General features: G+C 37.1%; 2 protein-coding genes across 3 annotated transcripts; both read left to right on the top strand.

Annotated features, from left to right (window-relative positions):
* Positions 1–7: 7 nt before the first annotated feature.
* cfap70 (cilia and flagella associated protein 70) lies at positions 8–12,001 on the top strand. Its single transcript, XM_026240185.1, has 26 exons — positions 8–161; positions 680–863; positions 1,069–1,167; positions 1,266–1,351; positions 1,447–1,626; positions 2,796–2,978; positions 3,060–3,154; positions 3,241–3,334; positions 4,099–4,233; positions 4,794–4,943; positions 5,957–6,031; positions 6,125–6,216; positions 6,302–6,362; positions 6,553–6,747; positions 7,952–8,083; positions 8,239–8,364; positions 9,508–9,641; positions 9,718–9,833; positions 9,970–10,164; positions 10,241–10,392; positions 10,638–10,790; positions 10,867–11,028; positions 11,100–11,189; positions 11,308–11,409; positions 11,690–11,737; positions 11,822–12,001. The coding sequence occupies exons 1-26, from the start codon at positions 93–95 to the stop codon at positions 11,900–11,902; spliced, it is 3,189 nt and encodes a 1,062-aa protein (XP_026095970.1). The 5' UTR covers positions 8–92; the 3' UTR covers positions 11,903–12,001.
* A 947-nt stretch (positions 12,002–12,948) lies between these two features.
* LOC113067737 (heme oxygenase 2-like) lies at positions 12,949–21,067 on the top strand. 2 transcript variants are annotated; one of them, XM_026240184.1, is made up of 7 exons: positions 12,949–13,154; positions 13,497–13,538; positions 14,878–14,990; positions 15,099–15,216; positions 16,404–16,895; positions 18,474–18,603; positions 19,479–21,067. In XM_026240184.1, the coding sequence occupies exons 3-7, from the start codon at positions 14,911–14,913 to the stop codon at positions 19,604–19,606; spliced, it is 948 nt and encodes a 315-aa protein (XP_026095969.1). In that variant the 5' UTR covers positions 12,949–13,154; positions 13,497–13,538; positions 14,878–14,910; the 3' UTR covers positions 19,607–21,067. The 2 variants fall into 2 exon arrangements, with proteins under 2 accessions (XP_026095969.1, XP_026095968.1); XM_026240183.1 differs by lacking the exons at positions 12,949–13,154; positions 13,497–13,538 and having other exon boundaries at positions 14,703–14,990.
* Positions 21,068–21,368: the final 301 nt, after the last annotated feature.

Here is a 21,368-nt window from a genome sequence, read left to right as displayed (position 1 = left end):
CGCGGCGCGTCGTTTCTATGGAAACAAGCGAGAGCTGAGCAACAGTTGTCTGGCGTTGAGGAGAAACTGAGAAAGTCGTTTCGTTTCTCAACATGGAGAATCACAGGGATTTTGGGAGAGCTGTGCCGGTGCAGATCAGTGTTCTGTCGGCAAACCATTTGGTAGGAAGTCACTAAAATCATTAGACATTGTACAGTCAGTTATTGCATTATTCTATCGAACAATGGTAATCATAACCGGGGCTAGATGTGACACGAGGAACGGCTATATAACTGTACGTTAGATTTTTACATTTGCCAACGTTACATGGTTTAAAACACTAAGTTGAAAAACTGTCTTGAATTTGAGACGAAACTGACTTTCAAAAATGATCCTACTGTGAGAAAATAATAATATTCACTGAAGTGAACAGTGTGACAACTTACCCCGGTCTCCACTACAACTGTTGCTACAATAAAACAAACTTGGCTTCAGCCACCCCTGACTTTAAACAAGTAAATGTATAAATATACTAAACATTAGAGAGATTCTTAAAAGCTTCCGGCACTGTTTGAATGTATTGTTATGATGTTACAGTTGTAAGAGTAGCTGTGGTAGTGTGGCATGTTCAAGCTAGGTTACTGTAAAACAGTCATTTCTATTGTGTGTTCTGTTATAAGTTTATAAGTGATTATTTCAGAGGGGCAGTAGGACTGATTCGTGCCTCAGCTTTGTTCGGGTGGAGTTCAATGGATGTGTGCTGGGAGACTCACAGAAACTGGACGTTCCTGTGGACAAAGATGTGGTTTACAACTTCAGCTGTAGTTTTGAGTGCTCAGAAGTGGCACACACACTGGATGATGTGGCGCATAAACCTGTCATACGTGAGGACTTTTGTCTTGTTTCTTGCACAAATATCTAAAAATTCTTAAACCAAGCTACATTTACTTGAGGGGCTAAGTGAGTAAATTTAGCTACAAATTAAACAATAAATATTCCATCTATCCGTATATACATACAGTATAGTTGACTTGATTTTAAATGTTACATTTTTCATGGTTAAATGTAAACAGAAATGTGTATTCTCAGTGACGGTGTTCGAGATCTTACCAAAAGAGAAAAAACAAAAAGAGGAAAAAACCACTGTACTAGGACAAGCCGTCGTGGATCTACTGCCACTGCTGCGAGGTTTTACCCATTAGATTCAAACTTTACACATTTGAGGGGAACTTTTTATTGGATTCTCATATACGTGAGGTTTGATATCGGTGATATCTTTGTTCTAGGCCAGTGCAGCTTCTCATCCACCGTGCTTCTTCACGCAGTGCCTGGATCACCGGCAGATGTTGCTGTACATGAGGATAGTGTAAAAGTAAAGACAATGTTCATGACCTCATTTTTACACCACTACATAAGTACAATATAAAAATATTTGATTATGCATTTTGTATGTATTTCTATGCACAGTCCACACTGGATGTGATGGTGCAGGTTCCCGAGCCGTTGCTCTCTGATGCCCAGCGCTCTGACTCTAATGTGCTGATGGTCACTGTGGAGACGGCGTATTCTGTTCCCGACATCTGGAATCCTGCCTCCACACCTCCGTCACACTATATAGCTGCCCTGCAGATGCCCATCTCAGCCACGGTAAGAGACAAGTGTTTATCAAGTGTTTTAAATAAAAATAATTCCATCCTTGCTGAGAATGTTTTTTGTTTTTTTTTGTAATGAAAAAATCTGAATGATTCCAAACTATTGACTGAATGTGTTTCAGTTAGTGCTGCCAAACGATTAATTGCGATTAATCGTATCCAAAACAAAAGTGTCTGTTTCAGTAAGTTCTGTCAAACGATTAATAGCGAATAATCAAACCCAAAATAAAAGTGTTTGTTTCAGTTAGTGCTTGCAAACGATTAATCGCGAATAATCAAACCCAAAATAAAAGTGTTTGTTTCAGTTAGTGCTGCCAAACGATTAATCGCGAATAATCGAACCCAAAATAAAAGTGTTTGTTTTAGTTAGTGCTTGCAAATGATTAATCGCGAATAATCGAACCCAAAATAACATTGTTTTTTTTTCAGTTAGCGCTGCCAAACGATTAATCGCGAATAATCGAACCCAAAATAAAAGTGTTTGTTTCAGTTAGTGCTGCCAAATGATTAATCGCGAATAATCGAACCCAAAATAAAAGTGTTTGTTTCAGTTAGTGCTGCCAAACGATTACTGTCAAGTGATTAATCACGATTCATTGCATCCACGATAAAAAATGTGTTTACATATACATAAATCTATGTGTTTGTGTGTGTGTGTGTGTGTGTATTGTGTATATTTATTATAAATACACACCCATGCATGTATGTATTCATGAAAAATATTTTACTTTTATATATTAAATATTTATATTATATATATATAAATGAGATGAATATAAATACATACGTGTAAATACATGTAAATATTTTCTAAATATATACTGTATATGTGTGTTTATATATACATAATAAATATGTACAGTACACACATGTATTATGTAAATAAAAACTTTTATTTTGGATGCGATTAATCGCGAATAATCATTTGACATCACAAATAGTAATTTAAAATACTATTAATATTTTTTAAATTAATACATTGCTTAAGTTGTTCATATAGTAAGTGCCAAAAAAAGTTTTAAAAAATTATTAGAAAATGTAAAGAGTTAAGTTTATTGGTCTAAAATAACAGATGTTTAGATATGTGCAAAATATTTGAATGTCTAAAATAATAATTCACCTAAAAAATTTAAAGTCTTACATTGTTTATTCATCGTTTTACAGAAAGAGCAAGTCTTGTTATTCTCCAATGGCGTTTTAAAAATGGGTGGTGAGAAGGAGCCAGTACCAAGACCCAAAAAATGGCCTTTGGGGTCTCTTCTCGCACCAGGGGCCGAGGTCATTCAGGGCCTTTATATTGATACAGAACCCACAGACACGGATCACGGAGACCTTACTGATATAGAGGTGACTTAAGCCATTAATAGACACTTCAGTGATGGATGTGGAAGGAATATGTCACCACATTGATCTGTTTGTGTGCTATAGGACAAGGATTTTAGAGCAGATGCAGAGTGTAACCAGAAAAGAGTGAGCTGGGATACGGCACGTCGTTGCTTTATTGATGCAGGAGGTGTGGCCTGGTGAGTAAACAACACTTTTAATAAATGCACTCACTCCTGTGTCCTGAAATCCATGTTCTCCAATCATGTCTTCCTGTTTTTCTCAGTCTTTCCCGCAGGATTGCAGAATGTAGATTGTGGCCTGTTGAGATTATGAAGGCCATACAGACGGCACCAACCAAAGGTGGGAAGACAAGACAGGTGAGAAGCATCCTGAACCTTAACATATAAGGGATAGTTCACCCAAAAATGACAATTTGCTCATCCAAGAAGTAGATGAGTTTGTTTCTTCATCACAACAGATTTGGAGAAATGTAGCGTTATATCACTTGCAGTGGATCCTCTGCAGTGAATGGGTACCGTCAGAATGAGTAAAAACAGCTGATAAACACATCACAGTAATCCACAAGTAATCCACTCCACTCCAGTCCATCAGTTAATTTTCTGGTGAAGTAAAAACTGTGTGTTTGTACTGTGTGTTTATATCTTATGTAAACCTAGTTTAGTAATGTTATCAATCAACTTTGCATAGATGATAGCACAATATTTCACAAAAATATACGTATATATATTTAGCGAACAGTCAAATAAATTAACCCTATGAGTGAGCATGAGCAAGGACTCTACTAAAACAATTCACACCTCCAATGTTCAAACCAAACCTATGTCTGTGGTTTGTACTCTGTGTTAATTCTATCAGCTGTTTGGACTCTCATTCTGACGGCACCCATTCACTTCAGAGGATCCACTGGTGAGCAAGTGATGTAAAGCTACAGTTCTCCAAATCTGTTTAAATTCGTCTGCAGCTTGGATGGCCTGAGAGGGAGTAAATTGTCAGTAAATGTTCATTTTTGGGTTAACTATTCTATTAAGAAACAAAGACAAAACAAGACGACAATTAATTTAGATTGCATTATCGTGCTTGCCTATTGATAAACCACAAATATTGCTTTGGTGTGTTGTAGGGGGAGGACGAGGCACAGATCTCATTCCACGGAGTGGTTTACATGGATCTGGTGCCGCTGTTGTACCCAGGAGTGCGGCGTATACACGGGGTGTACCGAATCTACCCGTTTTATGAGTCTGATCTGCTGAATAAGGTGAGTGAGTCACATCCAGATGAAATGAATCATGCTTCAAATCAAGATCAGAGATGACAGAACGGTCTGATACCACTGAATTAAACTTGGAAAAAAAGTTTTATTATATAAAATGACTCAAGATATTAAGTCTTGTTAAGTTTGTGTTTAAACCAAGAAAGATATCTATTCAGTAACATATATAAATATATATTCAGTAACATTATCAGTTAAGCTGAAAACAAGATTTGAACTAACTGAGCTGGATAATGGCACTAGTGATGTGGTTATTGACCTGAATTGAGCTGAAAAATGACACTGTTGACTTCTGCAGAGCTGCTTTACAGCTGAAATGTTATTTCTTTTCATAATAGATTTTTTTTACATTAATAACACTGCTTTTCTTGTTTATTAATGTGAAGCTGCTTCGAAATCAGCAGTATTGTGTATATAAATACTGCAAATGTGACTAGTTTTACAGCATAAAAATGTAAAGTGCTTTGATCAATATTTTGAAATGATCTGAAACGTGCATGCTATCTTAAGACTGACAGTGAATCTTCTCTTCGGTGCTGTTCCAGACGCAGAGGACCTACAGTGTTTTGAAGGAGTGCAGCAAAGCCCCGGCAGCACTGGGCCGAAACCGAGCCAACTCCTCCGTCAACTCCTTAAAGGCTTTTCAGACTAGAACAACGGAGAACCAAAGAGGAAACAACGATGTTTCCAAAAAGGTATAAAAGAGAGTTTTTGTCTTGTTTTTTTTAAATACCAATATCTACATATATGCACAAAAGCATATACGTTTTTACTCAAATGAGACTTGATAGAGTCAATGGGTTAAGATCATTTGGAGCAGATGCCATCTCTTCCCCTTTCCATGCTGTAATAGGGCTCGTTTTCGATATCCCCCCTTATTAAATCTGTATCTGTGGCTGAGAGACGCTTCCCAAACCAATTAGCTGTAATAGCAGCAGATTGCTGGGTGAATCATCTCCTTTGCTCATCTGCCCCTTTGTGACGTCCCGTGACTCCACAGCAGACGGAGAGAGGCGAGGAACACACAGCCGCTTCACCAACTGATCATCTGACGCCGCAGCTGTCCGCGACACAAATAACAGCCGCTCAGTCAATACACACAAACACACACCTTTATCAGTCCCAGAAGAGACGATGTTCAAAGTTTCGGTTACAGCAATGCCAGTGGTGAAAATGTTGAGTTATAAAATTAACATCGATTATTTGATTTCGAGTTTGTATTGAGATCTCTGACTCACGTTGGCAAAGCTGAGTGCTTTTTGAAACATTGAAATTTAAAAAAAATATATATATATATTGTCAATTTACTCTATTTAGACTGTATTCTCTATTCTGATTGTTGTCTGAATTAAAATGCCAAAAGAAAAGTATTTATTTGAAGTAGAAATATTTTGTAACATTAAATGTCGTTGTAATTTTTTATCAATTTCATGTGTCCTTGTTGGATAAAAGTATGAAATTCTTTCAAAAAATATTTCTGACCCAAACTTTTGAATAGTAGCTTACATCACATTATCCATTTACATTTAATCATTTAGGAGAAACTTTTATCCAAAGCAACTTACAAATGAGTGAATCAATCCCAAGTAAATCCAAGTAATCCAAGTAAAATAGATTTCGAATCCCGTTTCATGTTTATTTTAATACACACAAAACATCTTAGAAGTACATAATTATGGATCTTCTGACTGATGTTGTGTTTCTACAGCCGGATTCTCAGGGAAAATGTGCTCAGACTGACAGCGTGTCTGGACTGGAGCCTCAGGTGAACACTGAGGGACAGGTCAGTTCATCTGTCAATCACATTAAAATTAAAATGAAGCAGTGAAATATAAAAAAAACACCCTTGGTAAGGTATGATTTTTCATTGTCTCAGATGTACGCTGATTCAAGATCGTACATTGTTATTGAAATTGCTGTGGAAAAGCCACTGGCTCCAAAGAGACCGCCGGAGGAGCTGGCCAAACGGTGATAGGAAAGAGTTTCATTCAAATTCAAATCATTGTGTTTTCCTCAGATATGCTGCTTCATGTGTATTGATTCTGTCTGACAGGGTGATGGAGCTGGTTCCTCCCAGACCTCCACTGCCTCGACGACCAGCAGGAGCAGAAAGAGTAAAAACAACATTTGTCCTTGTTCTCTCACCACTTCTGTCATTTATTTGTTGCTCAGAGTCAGATCTGTGGGAAATCATTTATACGATCATAGCAGAACAGAATGGCTGAAACGTACTATGAAATGCCTTGGTCATACTGTATAATAAACGAGAATAATATGACTAATAGATGTGCGTGATATTCTCAGGCAGTACAGGAATACCAGTCTCAGATAGCGAGTGTGGCCGCTCAGGTGTTGGATCAGTACCAGCAGCTGTTCGGGGCAGCGTTTCTGCCGGGTGGGAAACCTCTGGACCCAGTCATGCAAGAACAGCGGAAAAACCAGCTTCTCGGAGAGCTCAACTACTCTGGGAAATACTTTGCCTTCAAGGAACAGATGAAGGTCAATTTCAGTCAAGTTTAATTTGTTTTTGAAGTCCATTTGCAAGGTTACTTACTTGCAACAAAACAGTCATGATTTAATGTTTCATAATTCCTTTGTAAAACATTGTCTACATCTCTTTACTACAGCTACTATCCTTCCCATTCTCTTCACTGTGTTCTCAATATGCTTTGACCATGACAATTTATTATTCAGGGAGATACCCAATGGTTTTGCTTCCTTAACTTGCTGGATACGTGTTTAATTTATATGTAATTTCAGCTCCGATTTGGACCGTAAGACAATAATTAGACCCAAAATACTATACTCTTTGTTTTAGATGTATTTAGTATCAACTTGTTTTCTAAAATTCACTTTTCTATACTCTCCAACTCCTCATAATTTCAACCGACGGTTGTGCAGATGCATAAACTTTTGTATCATCTGTATGCATTGTTAATTTAGCACTTCTTAATACCAGATGTAAATTATACTGTATGTAAAAATGGAACAGAGAAGTGGTCCCAAACAGCTCCCTTGGGGAACTCCACATTCCATTCCCTTTCTATCCGAATAACTTCCATTTGAAAAAAAAAATCTCTGAGATTTATCATCCAAATAACTTTCCATCCAAGCAATAACTGATGGTCTGAATCTATAACTCCAGATTATCCAAAACAAGCTTATAATCAATAAAGTCAAATGCAGCTGTAAAATCTAATACAACTGCTCCACATATCTTTTTTTATCCAACCCTCAAACTGTGCAAGATAGAAACATACCAAGGGCATTGGTAAAATAGTCGATGTGACATCAGGGGTTCAACCGCTATTTAACGAAGCTACGTGAATACTTTTTGTGTCCAAAGAAAACAAAAATAACGATGTAAGTAAAAATTTATTCTCCTCATCCCTTCACGTCACTGTAGAAAAAGTATTACGATGCATGTGTTTGCTTCTCCTTAATGTAAACAATGCATGTGCAAGTTAATGTACGAAGTAGCGCTACGTGCATGCATTGTGTCAGATTTAATCAAAAATTTAAATTAATTACTTTTCTTATGGGTTTGGAATGAGGGTGTGTCATTAATTTTATGGGTGAACTATCCCTTTAATTGTCAAAAACAACACTGTTTTGGACTTCTGTATGAAACAAACGTTGTTCTGCTTCATACTGTGGTTTATCAGAGCACATGTAAATGAGCTCCTGATGTTGTATGTGGCAGTACTCTGTGGTGCGGATCGTAAGAGAGAAGATGTTGAGGACAGAGGCTTTCTCAGACCCTGAACAGCTGCAGGCGTTCCTGAGTCAGTTATACGTGTTCCTGGTGGACGAGATGCATGCTACTCTTAATAAGGTGATGCCTCAAAAATTTTTTTAAAATAAATTCTGTTATTTGTTAGGGGAAGCATTACTGTTACTAAAAGTGAGACTTATTGATCTGAACAAAGCTTTAAGCTTTATTATTAAGCCCTGGTGCTTTATAAGTGTGTTTTTCATGCACTGATTCAGACTCTGTCAGTGGACTCGCAGGACGCTCATCAGGAGCCTGTCCTGAGCTGTGCTCAACTCAAACACTTCGCCAGAGAGGCCGAACTCAACACGGACTACCAGCTGGCAGCACAGTACTATCAGGAGGTGAAGCATTACAGCTCTTCTGCTCCTTAAACATACTATCTCACTACACTCCCTCTCTACCCATCCTAATAATGGGTAGCATGCTTTTCACAGTAGCTTATAAAACAGTGTAAACACATTATTCACTGTAGTATATACAAGTACGTTGTTTCATGCTGAGTCATATTTTACCCATAAATAAAAAATGTATATATACGAATGCATATATACTATTCACTATATACTATTTAATACAAAAATATATATAAAGTCAATAAAGTAAGATCTACTGTATGCATATATTATGGCAGTATTTTCTATAGTGCATTTAAAATATGCTGATTTATTCATTCAGAATAATGAAAAAATTCAAAACAAGAGAAAAAAAAACACTCAAAAAAGCTTAACTCCTGGATGAATTAATGAGAACTGGGGTGGTAATAATAATGCACTCATAATAGTACAAATTATGCATTTATCGATGAAAGCATTGCAAATCTAAAAACTGTTTGTGTTTTACAGTGTTTAGGGTGCTTTGTAAATTACATTATTGTTTATGAACTATTAAACCACATGTCTGGGTCATATTCCACCCACAAATGAAAACAAAGCAATAAAATATGACATTTATGCTGAAATAAACAAGCAATTATTCTATGACAACTTAGCACCCCACTCTCATTAATGTAATGTGGAAATACTGATATATTATTTAAAATAGAGTAAGTGCATTTATTTGGAAGACACTTATTTTATCTAAAGCCACTTATTTATGAACTAAATTAAGTAGAATATATATATATATATATATATATATATATATATATATATATATATATATATATATATATATATAAATTATGGTATTATTTGCTGTATTGTCTTTCAAACATTGTGTTACAGTAAAGAGAATGATAACCATAATGAGAAGTCCAAAAAGCCGTCCTAAGTCCCTGGATGTTAATGTAATGTAAATTGCAATCACACGGGCATTTCAAGCATGAATGCACTGCATTTTGTGAAAAATGAAGGATGTAATTATAGTATCTCATGCATATTCAATGAATTCCTTTGAAATGGCATGCTCTAATGACAGTGTGCTATTTCAAACTCATCATTTGTGACATGCCAGTATCATTGGATGTGAGTCCCGTCCCTCTGTAGTGTTTGATTCGGGAGCGCAGCGAGCCGTCCCACTGGTGTGATTATGGAGCGTTTCACATGCTGACCGCTGACCACCTGAAGGCAGAGGAGTGCTTTCAACAGGCCTTATCCATCCAGCAAACACACATCCCGAGGTCAGCAGACACAAATGACTCAGACTAGTTTTCTAAACCAGTGCTTTGACTCATTCTGCTGTTGTGTTGGGTGCAGTTTGCTCATGTGCGGCGTGCTGTCAGAGATGAACGGACACTTTGAGGATGCAGAGACCTTCTTTGAAAGGGCGACTTGTGTGGAGCCCAACAATGTGGTCGCCTGGGCTTTGTTCGGTGAGAATAGATTACATACAAATGCTGAAGTAAATATACTTCATTCACTTTTGTTTATTTTACTCGGACTGCAAAAGGATATCATTCGAGTTTGCAAAAAATATTTTCAAAATGATGAAAATGTGTTTTTACTCAGGTATATTCTGCCAGACTCAGGAGAAGTCAATAGAGGCAGAAATGGCTTTCCGGGAAGCCAGTAAGCAGCTTAATGCAGTCCTGCAGACTGGATCTGCATCTAGACCAGAAGTCAGCTCAGAGACTCAGTCTGGTCAGAAGAAGGACCTGAAAGATGAAAGCCGTGAGACTCCAGCTGGAAACACAGAGGAGACAGGTGACTGCCTCATGTCCGTCTGCTCTGTGACAAAAGCTTTTCATTCATAGCTGATCTGGGATCATTTGCTTTAAAGGAGGCAATACAGATGCTGTACATGAAGAAGAGCGGCCACAGAATGACCAGAAGAGCAAACAGGAAGTACAGCAGCAAGTTCCCCCAACCGGCGTCCAAACATCTATCTACATGGAGACAGTGTGGTTTCTCCTGCAGAACTACGCATTACAGGTCACCCCAGTTACATTAAAGGACATCTTTACAAATCTACTTAGAAGGTTTCTTGCACCAACAACAGGCTTAATTTAGTGTTTTATGGCTATTTTGACCCTTTGTTGAAAGGCCGTTTTTGCTGCTGTTTCTTTAAGACTTGAACACTACCATTCAAAAGTTTAGTGTCTGAGAAGTCTTTTAATGTTTTGGAAATAAGTGTGATGGAGGCTGAAGGTAATGCTGGATTGTGTTGGTGTCCTCAGATGGCCCAGCGTGCTCTGGCTCTAGAGCTGCTGTCTCCAGACAGAGGCACCATCAGCTCGTATCACCTCGCTCTCGCTAAACTACACCTGCTGAGAGGAGAACACGACAGCGCCGAGGCCAGCCTGAAGGAGGCGCTGACCGACCACTTCCAGGTCTGCATCTTTCCTTGTCCTTTCTACAGATTTGATTTGAGACGCACTTCAAATTCACTATTTCTCCTCCTCACAGAATCCAGACATATGGGCCCTGTGGGGTCACTTGCATTACCAGAAGGGCGATTATGCTCAGGCTCAGAGCTGCTACGAGCGGACGCTGGATTCTGTGCTGGACGCCTCGGACACACACTCCATCTTCCTTCGCTTGGGCTCCATCTATCTGCAGAAAGGAGAAGTGAGTTCAGATCGACTGCTTTGGAGTATTTCAGTAAAGCAGATTTAATGTGTGCTTCATTGCTTCTGTAGTGTGATAAAGCCAAACCTGTATTCCTGCGTGCCTGCAAACGCTCTCCGTCGTGTCTTACCTGGCTCAGACTGGGAATCGCCTGCTATAGAGTGAGTACATCCCATAATGCATTCAGAAGAGCTTTGCTGGAGCCAAAGTAGAAGCAAAGTCTGTAATTGGTTGAAATCAAAATTGACTTGGCTTGTTGTTAAATGTGCTGTTGATCAGCTGGAGGAGCTGACCGAGGCTGAAGAGGCGCTGACCGAAGCCAACGCTCTGAATAACAGGAATCCAGAGGTGTGGGGTTACCTGTCACTAGTCTGCTTACAGGTGAGTGACTGACACATGCATTTCTCCAATTTATTCCCTTCTTTCTTTAAACTTCTTCACACATAAATGAAGCATTCTACCATCATTTTACATTCTAAGTCTGTATGAGTTTCTTTCTCATGTGGAACACAAAAGAAGATATTTCGAAGAATGTTGGTAACCAAATCTATTGACTTCCATATTATGGACAAAATATCAAGTCAATGGGAAATGGGTTACACGGTTCTTTCAGCATTTCAACAGAAGCATTATTTTGACTGTAGTTTTGACTTCTTTCCAGACTGGCCGAAAACTAGAGGCAGAGCAGTCATATAAATATGCCCTAAAGGTTTGTAATGCTTAATGTCAATGTGTTTGTGAAGTCTGTGGTATCCACATGTAATTCTGACCTCTTATAAGTTTGGTTTTTTAGATGAATTTGCAAGAGGAGTCCCTTCTAGAGGAGATTCACGAGCTGCAGTCACGTGTTGGGTTTGGGAACCCTTCCTTCTGATCGCTCTTATCCACATAAATGTCATTTTCAGCTATAAAAAGGTTCCTTGTTTAATCCTAATGATAAAAAAGGTGTAATAAAATGATAATAAAATATGATTTTAACCATAATCAGTTAATGTGTTTTTTTTGGGGGGAGGGGGGGTTGTTTTTGTTTTGGCCTTCACATTTAAAGTTCACACCAAGGATGATAATGATAACAAATAAACAGTATTAATATTAATCATTTTAACTCCACAACTATGATAGCGGCACTGAGGAACGATATTGAAATCACTGTTCAACTAATAAACGATAAAAACACTGACAGTCGATCCGAATCTACCAGACTTTAAAGGGTGTTATCTCTGTCTTTTCAGGGGTCAAACAAAAAAACACAACATAATTACTAAAACGGCGCATACAATTAAAGAGAAAACAGGAAAAATAAAGGCTCATTTTCAAGCCTTTTTAAATAAGGTTGTAAAAATGTACACATTTATAAACAAACCAGACAGACAACCATAAAACTGATTGTTAGAAATTCATTAAACAGGAGAAATATTTACATGGCTCACAGCAGACATAGAAGTTCATCTAAATTTCATCATCATGTAGAAAAGTTTTGCGAAACAAAATCTCTATATAAAACATTAAAACTTGCCTTCACCTGTACCTTGTTATTAGAATCATATTAAGTTACTTTATTAAACAAATAAACTGAATTTTATTGAACAGTAACAAGAAGTTACACATGGACGCATGCTCATAGTCTGCAGGGGTCTTTGTTTAGGTCTGTTCATGAACACGATTGCCCCATGTGTAGGTCAGCTACATCAGAACCATGAGTGGTGCAAAGTTGAATATAGCATCTCTAAACAAAAGTAGCTTGGAAAAGCCCTCTGCTCAAAGGGAAATATACTGTAATATACTAAATCTTCGAAGTGACGACCTATTGTACCAAGAAAGTTGACTGCACTCTCGGATTCACATTAAACTGTTTCTCACACACGCACAAAAAAAATGGTTGAATTTAATGGTCGCTGCGTCTTTAAGCGTCAGCTCCGACAGACACGTGGTTTCATCCGGCAGCTTCCTGCTTTCTGAGTTCATAACGGAGATCCTGATCTCCGCAGACAAAAGAAACGAGAATCCGACTTCTGATCATTTCTCTAATCAGTTACCAGTCTGTTATCATTCCTACAGTCTGATCGGACCAGTTAGTATTATCATTATTATCTGATCTGACGCAGGACTCGCTGAAGAGCTGGATCGTAAGTATTAGTTTCAGTTCTCCAGTATGTAAATGAGGGCGCATACTTGTGCTACGTGCCTGCTAGTGGGTTACACTGATGATGCCTAACGTCAGCACTAGTTCACTTGACAGCTGATTATTATGATCTGCTTGTGCATTTAAATGGATGCTGGTCACAGGACAGAGAGATTGGGTGGCATGTTCTCTGGCAAACACCAGAACGCTCGTGACTGCTCTTTTGTTGAGACTGCACACATCTGTGTTTTCATTTTCCCTGCAAACAAACGCTGTGTGTGTGTGTGTGTGTGTGTGTGTGTGTGTGTGTGTGTGTGTGTGTGTGTGTGTGTGTGTGTGTCCTCAGGAACATCTCTAGCCATCATCTGTAGCAGGTTCAGTCACTGAGGTAAGAGGTTGTATTGTTTACAGTGAATTATGTCTTCTTCACAAACTTTGGAGACTTTAAATGAGTTTAGATAAATATTGGTAGAGAGATAGATGATAGTTATTTTTACTATTATTCATTTACTATTATTTTATTATTTCGAATTAGCTTTTGTTTGTTTATTTATTTATTTATTAGATTAAGTTTTAGTCATTTTATGTGCTTTTGTCATTTTTCATTAAATATTTTCTATAAATTGTCAATTGTCATTTTTAAATTTTTCGATTGATCTTTAATTTTGGATTTATTTATTTTTTTTACAATATTTTATTTAATTCATCTTTAAAATACTTTTAGTATTTCTACCTAAACTTAAGTTATTTGCCAAGGCAACATTTTCAGGAATTTATTTATTTAACCTTTTAATTTTTTTCTTTTTTAGTTAATAGCACAGAATAGATAGATAAATGGGTGGATGGATGGATGGATGGATAGATAGATTAAAACGATGGATGGATGGATGGATAGATAGATAGATTAAAATGATAGATAGATTGATTGATTAAAACAATGGATGGATGGATGGATCGATAGATAGATTAAAATAATGGATGGATAGATAGATTAAAATAATGGATGGATAGATGGATGTATAGATTAAAACGATGGATGGATGGATGGATGGATGGATCGATAGATAGATAGATTAAAATAATGGATGGATGGATGGATGGATTGAGATAGATAGATAGATAGATGGATAGATAGATAGATTGATTGATTGATTGATTGATTGATTAAAACAATGGATGGATTGATGGATGGATGGATTAAAACGATGGATGGATAGATTAAAATGATAGATAGATAGATAGATAGATAGATAGATAGATAGATAGATAGATAGATAGATAGATAGATAGATAGATAGATAGATTGATTGATTGATTAAAACAATGGATGGATGGATGGATAGATTAAATGATGGATGGATGGATGGATGGATTGAGATAGATAGATAGATAGATAGATAGATAGATAGATAGATAGATAGATAGATGGATAGATAGATAGATTGATTGATTGATTGATTGATTGATTGATTGATTGATTGATTAAAACAATGGATGGATTGATGGATGGATGGATTAAAACGATGGATGGATAGATTAAAATGATGGATGGATGGATGGATTGATTGATTGATTAAAACGATGGATGGATGGATGGATGGATAGATAGACAGACAGGCAATAGATCAAATAGGCAAATGTCTTTATAAATGAGTTGTAATCTGTGTTGGAGATGGCAGGGACGTGTTGTGTGTAGATATCAGGAAGATGATCTGTGTGTGTCACAGGAAGTGTGTTTCAGATCCACACCAGACGCTGGGATGAGTGCTGCGAGGACAGAAGATGCTGCTGCTAACGGAGGAGGAGGAGTGTGTCCGGAGGGAGGCGTCACCGTCCTCAGGTGCACCACACACTCCAGAAACACAAACTCAAGAGAAACCAATATATTACTTCAGAAAATAAAATAACATTTCATTGCCGACCCCTGAATGTGGTCTGATCCCTACAGGCCTACAGATCTCTCAGAGATGTTGGCGGCAGGAACCAAAGAAGTTCACGAGAAGGCCGAAAACACAGAGTTCGTCAAAGACTTCCTGAAGGGACGCATCCGCAAAGAGCTCTTTAAGGTACATGGATATTAAAGACCATTTATGAATGATATTCACATAGGGCTGGGACGATAAATCGATGCTTAGATTTTCAGAATGCATCGCGATTCCTCTTGAATCGATTCTGAGCTGACTTTAAACAGCAGATGGCGCTCTAATCTAGTTTTGATCTGCACACTCAAATGCTCATGAAGAAGAGTGCTAAAGAGCGCTTGTGCGCTCGGCTGAGTCATTTCACTTCATCTTAGAATGCTTTTGTGATGCAAGATTAATGTAAACAGCCCACTGTGAACACCTTTGTAATTCACTTCAACCTTTTTTAATTTTATGGATGATTATTTTAGGTTCAAGTGTGTGTAATGATTTGGAAACGAGCAGAGTACAGGTGTTTCTAAAGCATGCAGTGCCATCTACTGTTCAAAACTACGCTCAGAATCGATTCAAGAAAGAATCGCGATGCATTCGGAAAATCTCAGAATCGATTCGCGATGCATCGATTTATTTTCCCAGCCCTACATTCACAACCCATTTCACTTTCATAATGTACTGGGACCTGATGTATTACTTTTTATTTATTCATTACTATCATATTAAACTTTGGCATGTATTACTTTTGATACAAATCCCTTATGCTTATAATGATAGACTTTGACTAATTCGCGTCCACATATCCAGGGTTATTATTATTATTAACAACTAAAAAGAAAACAATAAAATAAAACATTTAATTACCAGAAATAAAATAAATGTGAACTGAAACAATAAAATAATAAATATAATATATAATATCCTTTTTTATTTTTATGTTTAATATTTAATCTAGTTGGCGAGACAGTTTCTCAATTTGAAGTAATAAAATAATTACAATTGAAACAAAACAATTTTTTTAATAAATATGTTATTATTATTATATTAAATATTATTTATATACTATTATAATATTTAAAACATTTTATTATTTTATTTTTATTTTACATTTAGTTTCATTTTATTATTATTATTATTTTATTTTTTCCCTTAAATATTTCTATTTAGCTATAATTATATTTCCTTTTTTTTTTTAGGTTGTTTGCCAAGGCAAAAAAAAGGCATCTTTAACATCATATATTTCAATTAGATTTTTCTTTATTTCAGCTAAAGTAAAACAAAGAAACTGGTTTAGTGTGACGTGGTTGTGATCTGTAGCTGTGTGTTTGTGTCGTCAGCTCGGTCACGTGGCTCTATACTTCACGTACTCGGCTATAGAAGAGGAGATGGAGAGAAACAAGGAGCATCCTGATTTGGCGGCGCTCTACTTCCCCCATGAGCTGCACCGGCGGGACGCTCTGGCTCGGGACCTGCAGTACTTCTACGGTGAGGACTGGCAGGACCAGATCAGCATCTCTCCCGCCACTCAGCGCTACGTGGAGCGCATCCATCAGATCGGCCGGGACCAGCCCGCGCTCCTGGTGGCTCACGCTTACACCCGCTACATGGGCGACCTCTCGGGCGGCCAGGTGCTGAGGAAGGTGGCCCAGCGCGCCATGAAGCTGCCGCCCACAGGAGAAGGCCTGAACTTCTACCAGTTCGACGGCATCCACAGCGCCAAGGCCTTCAAACAGCTGTACCGCAGCCGGATGAACGAGCTGGAGCTGGACTCGCTCACCAAGCAAAAGATCGTGGACGAAGCCGTCCTGGCCTTCCAGTTCAACATGGAGGTGAGCGCTGCTGGAAAATACCCTAGTGTTTCAGTTACCATTGAAAGGGTTCTTTTTTTAGCATTTCCTGTGGTCGACTTATCATGTCTAGGAAGTGTGGTTTTGCACCATAAATGTTTAATTTAGTTGTTAATGTAATTTAGTTCATGATTGTGTTCCTAGATTATCAATTCCATTTCAAAATTAAATAGACGTGCATAAATATAAATATTTTATGAATTATTTATTTATTGTGTGTATATATTAAGTCATTGTCATCATTGTTAAAGCCAAGAGCACAAAGAACGATAACTATAAAGATAGCAATAAAAATATAGTTTTAAAATCGTTAAAGAGTCCACGATACAGCTGTAAAAACGATAAAGATACAGAGAAACGATATCGTTGGAATCATGATTTTCTCCTGCTGAAGAACGATGACAACATTGACAGCCAATCAGAATCCGTCCTGCTCTAACGAGCTCCAGAATTTAAAGCGGCAGACGCAGATGAAACGCTAACATTGTTATCTTTATAGTTAACGCTCTTGCTGTGAACGGGGGTTTAGAATGTTTTGGTAATGTTTAATCAAAATGCTCACTTTTTTATTTTGAAATTAAATTTACATATGTTAATTAATTAAATATGTAGATATGCAATTAAATAGACATTAAACCTTATTTATTTTTTACAAACAATTTTGTTTAAAATTTTACTTCGCTTTTTTTATTAAATGGACATGTGCACATATATAAATATAAATGTATAAAATTATGTTATTATAATTTTTAAATATAATATTTACATTTATTTCAACATTTAAATTTTCAGATTTGAGATTTAAAAGACAATTAATATTAATGTATTTTTTTATTTTATTATTTGTATCTAATTTTTATTTTTTTAAACATTTACAATGTATTGGTAATTTATTTACCTATTTGTTATTTACCTACATTTATTTATTTTTCACACTTCCCTTTAATCTATTATTATATAATTACTTTTTAAAATACATTTAAAACTTACATTGTATTTAATTTAGTGTTAAAATATTGATTACAATTTTATTTTTAATTTATTTGATTAGATTTTTTTTATATTTTTCTTTTTGATTTGATTGTGACTCAGATCATTATATCTGCACTTACTCTGAGGTTTTCCACTAACCGTGAATGAATGAAAGCATTGATAATTGCTCTCTCTGTCATGACCTGGAGTCTCTCTGTTAGACTGATCGGTTCGGCTGAGCCCGCTGTCACTGTATTAATATCATTCTCTCTCCAGTGTAATTAAAGATGAGTGTCTCTCCGCTCTGTGTGGCTGGAGTTTCATCCGTCAGCAGATGGAGGCTTTGTCCTCGCAGTAGATTACAGATGAGCGCTGAAATTAAATGGACAAAACTGGGTCAAAACAGTGTCTCAAGTTTTGCCAGCATCCTTTATCAAAGTGTCTGACTGTTTGCAGTGAGATGTAATTGAATCTGTTTATGTAACGCACATGACAACAAGCTTTTCATGAAATGCGTGTCATTTCCTCATTGCTTGCTCAATGTTTCCCGTCATCTGTTACAGTAAACCTTCCTTTGTGTTGCTGCAGATTTTCGGAGAACTAGAGGAGGTTGGAAAAACCCTTCAGGACGATGTTTTGGATGCGGCTCCTGTTCATGAGGCTCATGGAGAGATGCAAGGAGACATCAGCCAGTGTCCGTATTATGCGGCCAAAATGGGTAAACATGACCAGATCAATTAATCCATACCTTAATTACGCCTTAAACCAGGTGTTCACAAATTTATTTATTTTTTGTCAGTATTTATTTATTTTGTATATACTGAATTTGAAAAATTGAATAGATATATAAACATACGTATATTAAATTATGTATTGCATTATTTCTGTATTATTTATTTTCCATATTTTCATTTTTATTGACAAGTAAAAAAAAAAAACTGAATTTAATTATTTTATTGTTTTATTTATATATATATATATATATATATATATATATATATATATATATATATATATATATATATATATATATATAAAACACATTTTTAAATTAATATTTTAATAATTTAATTGAACATTTGCATATTGATGGTTCTCTGGCAATGATTAACTATCACATGACATACAAGTAAACCAATAAAAATATTTGCTCTTTATTTTTAGGAGGCGTTTTATTTTTTTATTGGTTTTATTTTAAAGATGTTTAAATTAAATTATTATTAACATTACTATTATGAATTTTAACTGATTATATAATTAAGACAGAAATGTATTAATCTTGTATATTACAATTGTAATGCAAAAAAAAAAAAATCATAGTAATTTTAGGCTTTTATTTTGGTGGAAATATCTATATACTTAAGTACTTATTATATACTTATTTAAATTGCAGCCTTTGATTTTATAATTGCATTAAGTTATATCACCGTTACCCTTTTATTTTGATTACTCATGGAGTCCTATTTATCTATTTTAATTTAAAATGTATTAATTTTTAGTTTTTCATCAATTCACAAACCCCCTACAGTTCCTCTGTTTGGGAAACCCTGCATTAAACTTAAGAAATGACACTTTATATTTTTTCTATTTCAGCTGCCAGTGGTGGATCGTCATACATCTGTCATCTGGCCATGACTGTGCTTAAACATCCCTCCGGTCAAGTCCTATTGGCTGCCTGGATCGCTGCTCTCGCCGGATTGGCTGCGTGGTACCTCATGTGATCCAATGAGAAGAGAAAGGGCTCAGATAATAGATGAGAACATGGTTTGTTCTGCTTTAAAGTTGTAAGGCATTCCAATGCATTTCCCTCTTAGTGCATCCCATTTGCCCCCTCAATACTGGGTAAATGTGACTTAATCTTAATGTATGAACATAGACTGTTTAAACGCAGGATAGCATAGTTTGAGCATAGTGTTTTATTGTGATAGGTGTTACTCTTGCACCTGTCAGTGTTGATGAAGTTAAAGGAACAGATCTCCCAAAAATGAAACTTTGATGAACATGTCCTCATCTTGAGGCAATCCAAGAGGATGATTGTTTCTTCACGTGAACAGATTTGCAGAAATGCAGCTTTTCATCACTTGCTCACCAATGAATCCTCTGTAGTGAATGGGTGCCGTCAGAATGAGAGTCCAAACAGCTGATAAAAATTCATCCTCTACTGTCTTCTCACATCAAAATCAACCAGTTTATTTGTTTTCGCTTGTAAACAGTGCTTGATCTTTGCATATTTCTCTCCTGATTCAGACGAGATGCCTTTTTCCTGGAGAAAGCAATGATCTGGATTAGAGACTCATATTTTAAAGTTAAATGATTGATATGTTTCTAACAAACACACAGCTTTTCACTTCTCAAGATATTAACTGATGGACCGGAGTGGGGTTGATTTATTGTGATGTCTTTATCCGCTGTTTAGACTCTCATTCTGACGGCACCCATTCACTCCAGAGCATCCGCTGCTGAACAACTGTTTAGACGCTCATTCTGACGGCACCCATTCACTCCAGAGCATCCGCTGCTGAACAACTGTTTAGACTCTCATTCTGACGGCACCCATTCACTCCAGAGCATCCGCTGCTGAACAACTGTTTAGACGCTCATTCTGATGGCACCCATTCACTCCAGAGCATCCGCTGCTGAACAACTGTTTAGACTCTCATTCTGACGGCACCCATTCACTCCAGAGCATCCGCTGCTGAACAACTGTTTAGACTCTCATTCTGACGGCACCCATTCACTCCAGAGCATCCGCTACTGAACAACTGTTTAGACTCTCATTCTGACGGCACCCATTCACTCCAGAGCATCCGCTACTGAACAACTGTTTAGACTCATTCTGACGGCACCCATTCACTCCAGAGCATCCGCTACTGAACAACTGTTTAGACTCTCATTCTGACGTCACCCATTCACTCCAGAGCATCCGCTGCTGAACAACTGTTTAGACTCTCATTCTGACGGCACCCATTCACTCCAGAGCATCCGCTACTGAACAACTGTTTAGACTCTCATTCTGACGGCACCCATTCTCTCCAGAGCATCCGCTGCTGACCAACTGTTTAGACTCTCATTCTGACGGCACCCATTCACTCCAGAGCATCCGCTACTGAACAACTGTTTAGACTCTCATTCTGACGGCACCCATTCACTCCAGAGCATCCGCTGCTGAACAACTGTTTAGACTCTCATTCTGACGGCACCCATTCACTCCAGAGCATCCGCTGCTGAACAACTGTTTAGACTCTCATTCTGACGGCACCCATTCACTCCAGAGCATCCGCTGCTGAACAACTGTTTAGACTCTCATTCTGACGGCACCCATTCACTCCAGAGCATCCGCTGCTGAACAAGTGAAGTAATGATAAATTTCTGCAAATCTGTTTAAATGAAACCAACTCATCTACATCTTGGATCGCCTGAGGGTGACTAAATTAAAATGTTCGGGTGAACCCCTTCAAGGCTGAAGAAGAGCTGCGGAAATAT

This window comes from Carassius auratus, linkage group LG28B, assembly GCF_003368295.1.
Source record: "Carassius auratus strain Wakin linkage group LG28B, ASM336829v1, whole genome shotgun sequence".
Classification (NCBI taxonomy): Eukaryota; Metazoa; Chordata; class Actinopteri; order Cypriniformes; family Cyprinidae; genus Carassius; species Carassius auratus.
The sequence above is the reverse complement of the archived record's forward strand: the minus strand, read 5'-3'. Positions and strand labels throughout refer to the sequence as shown.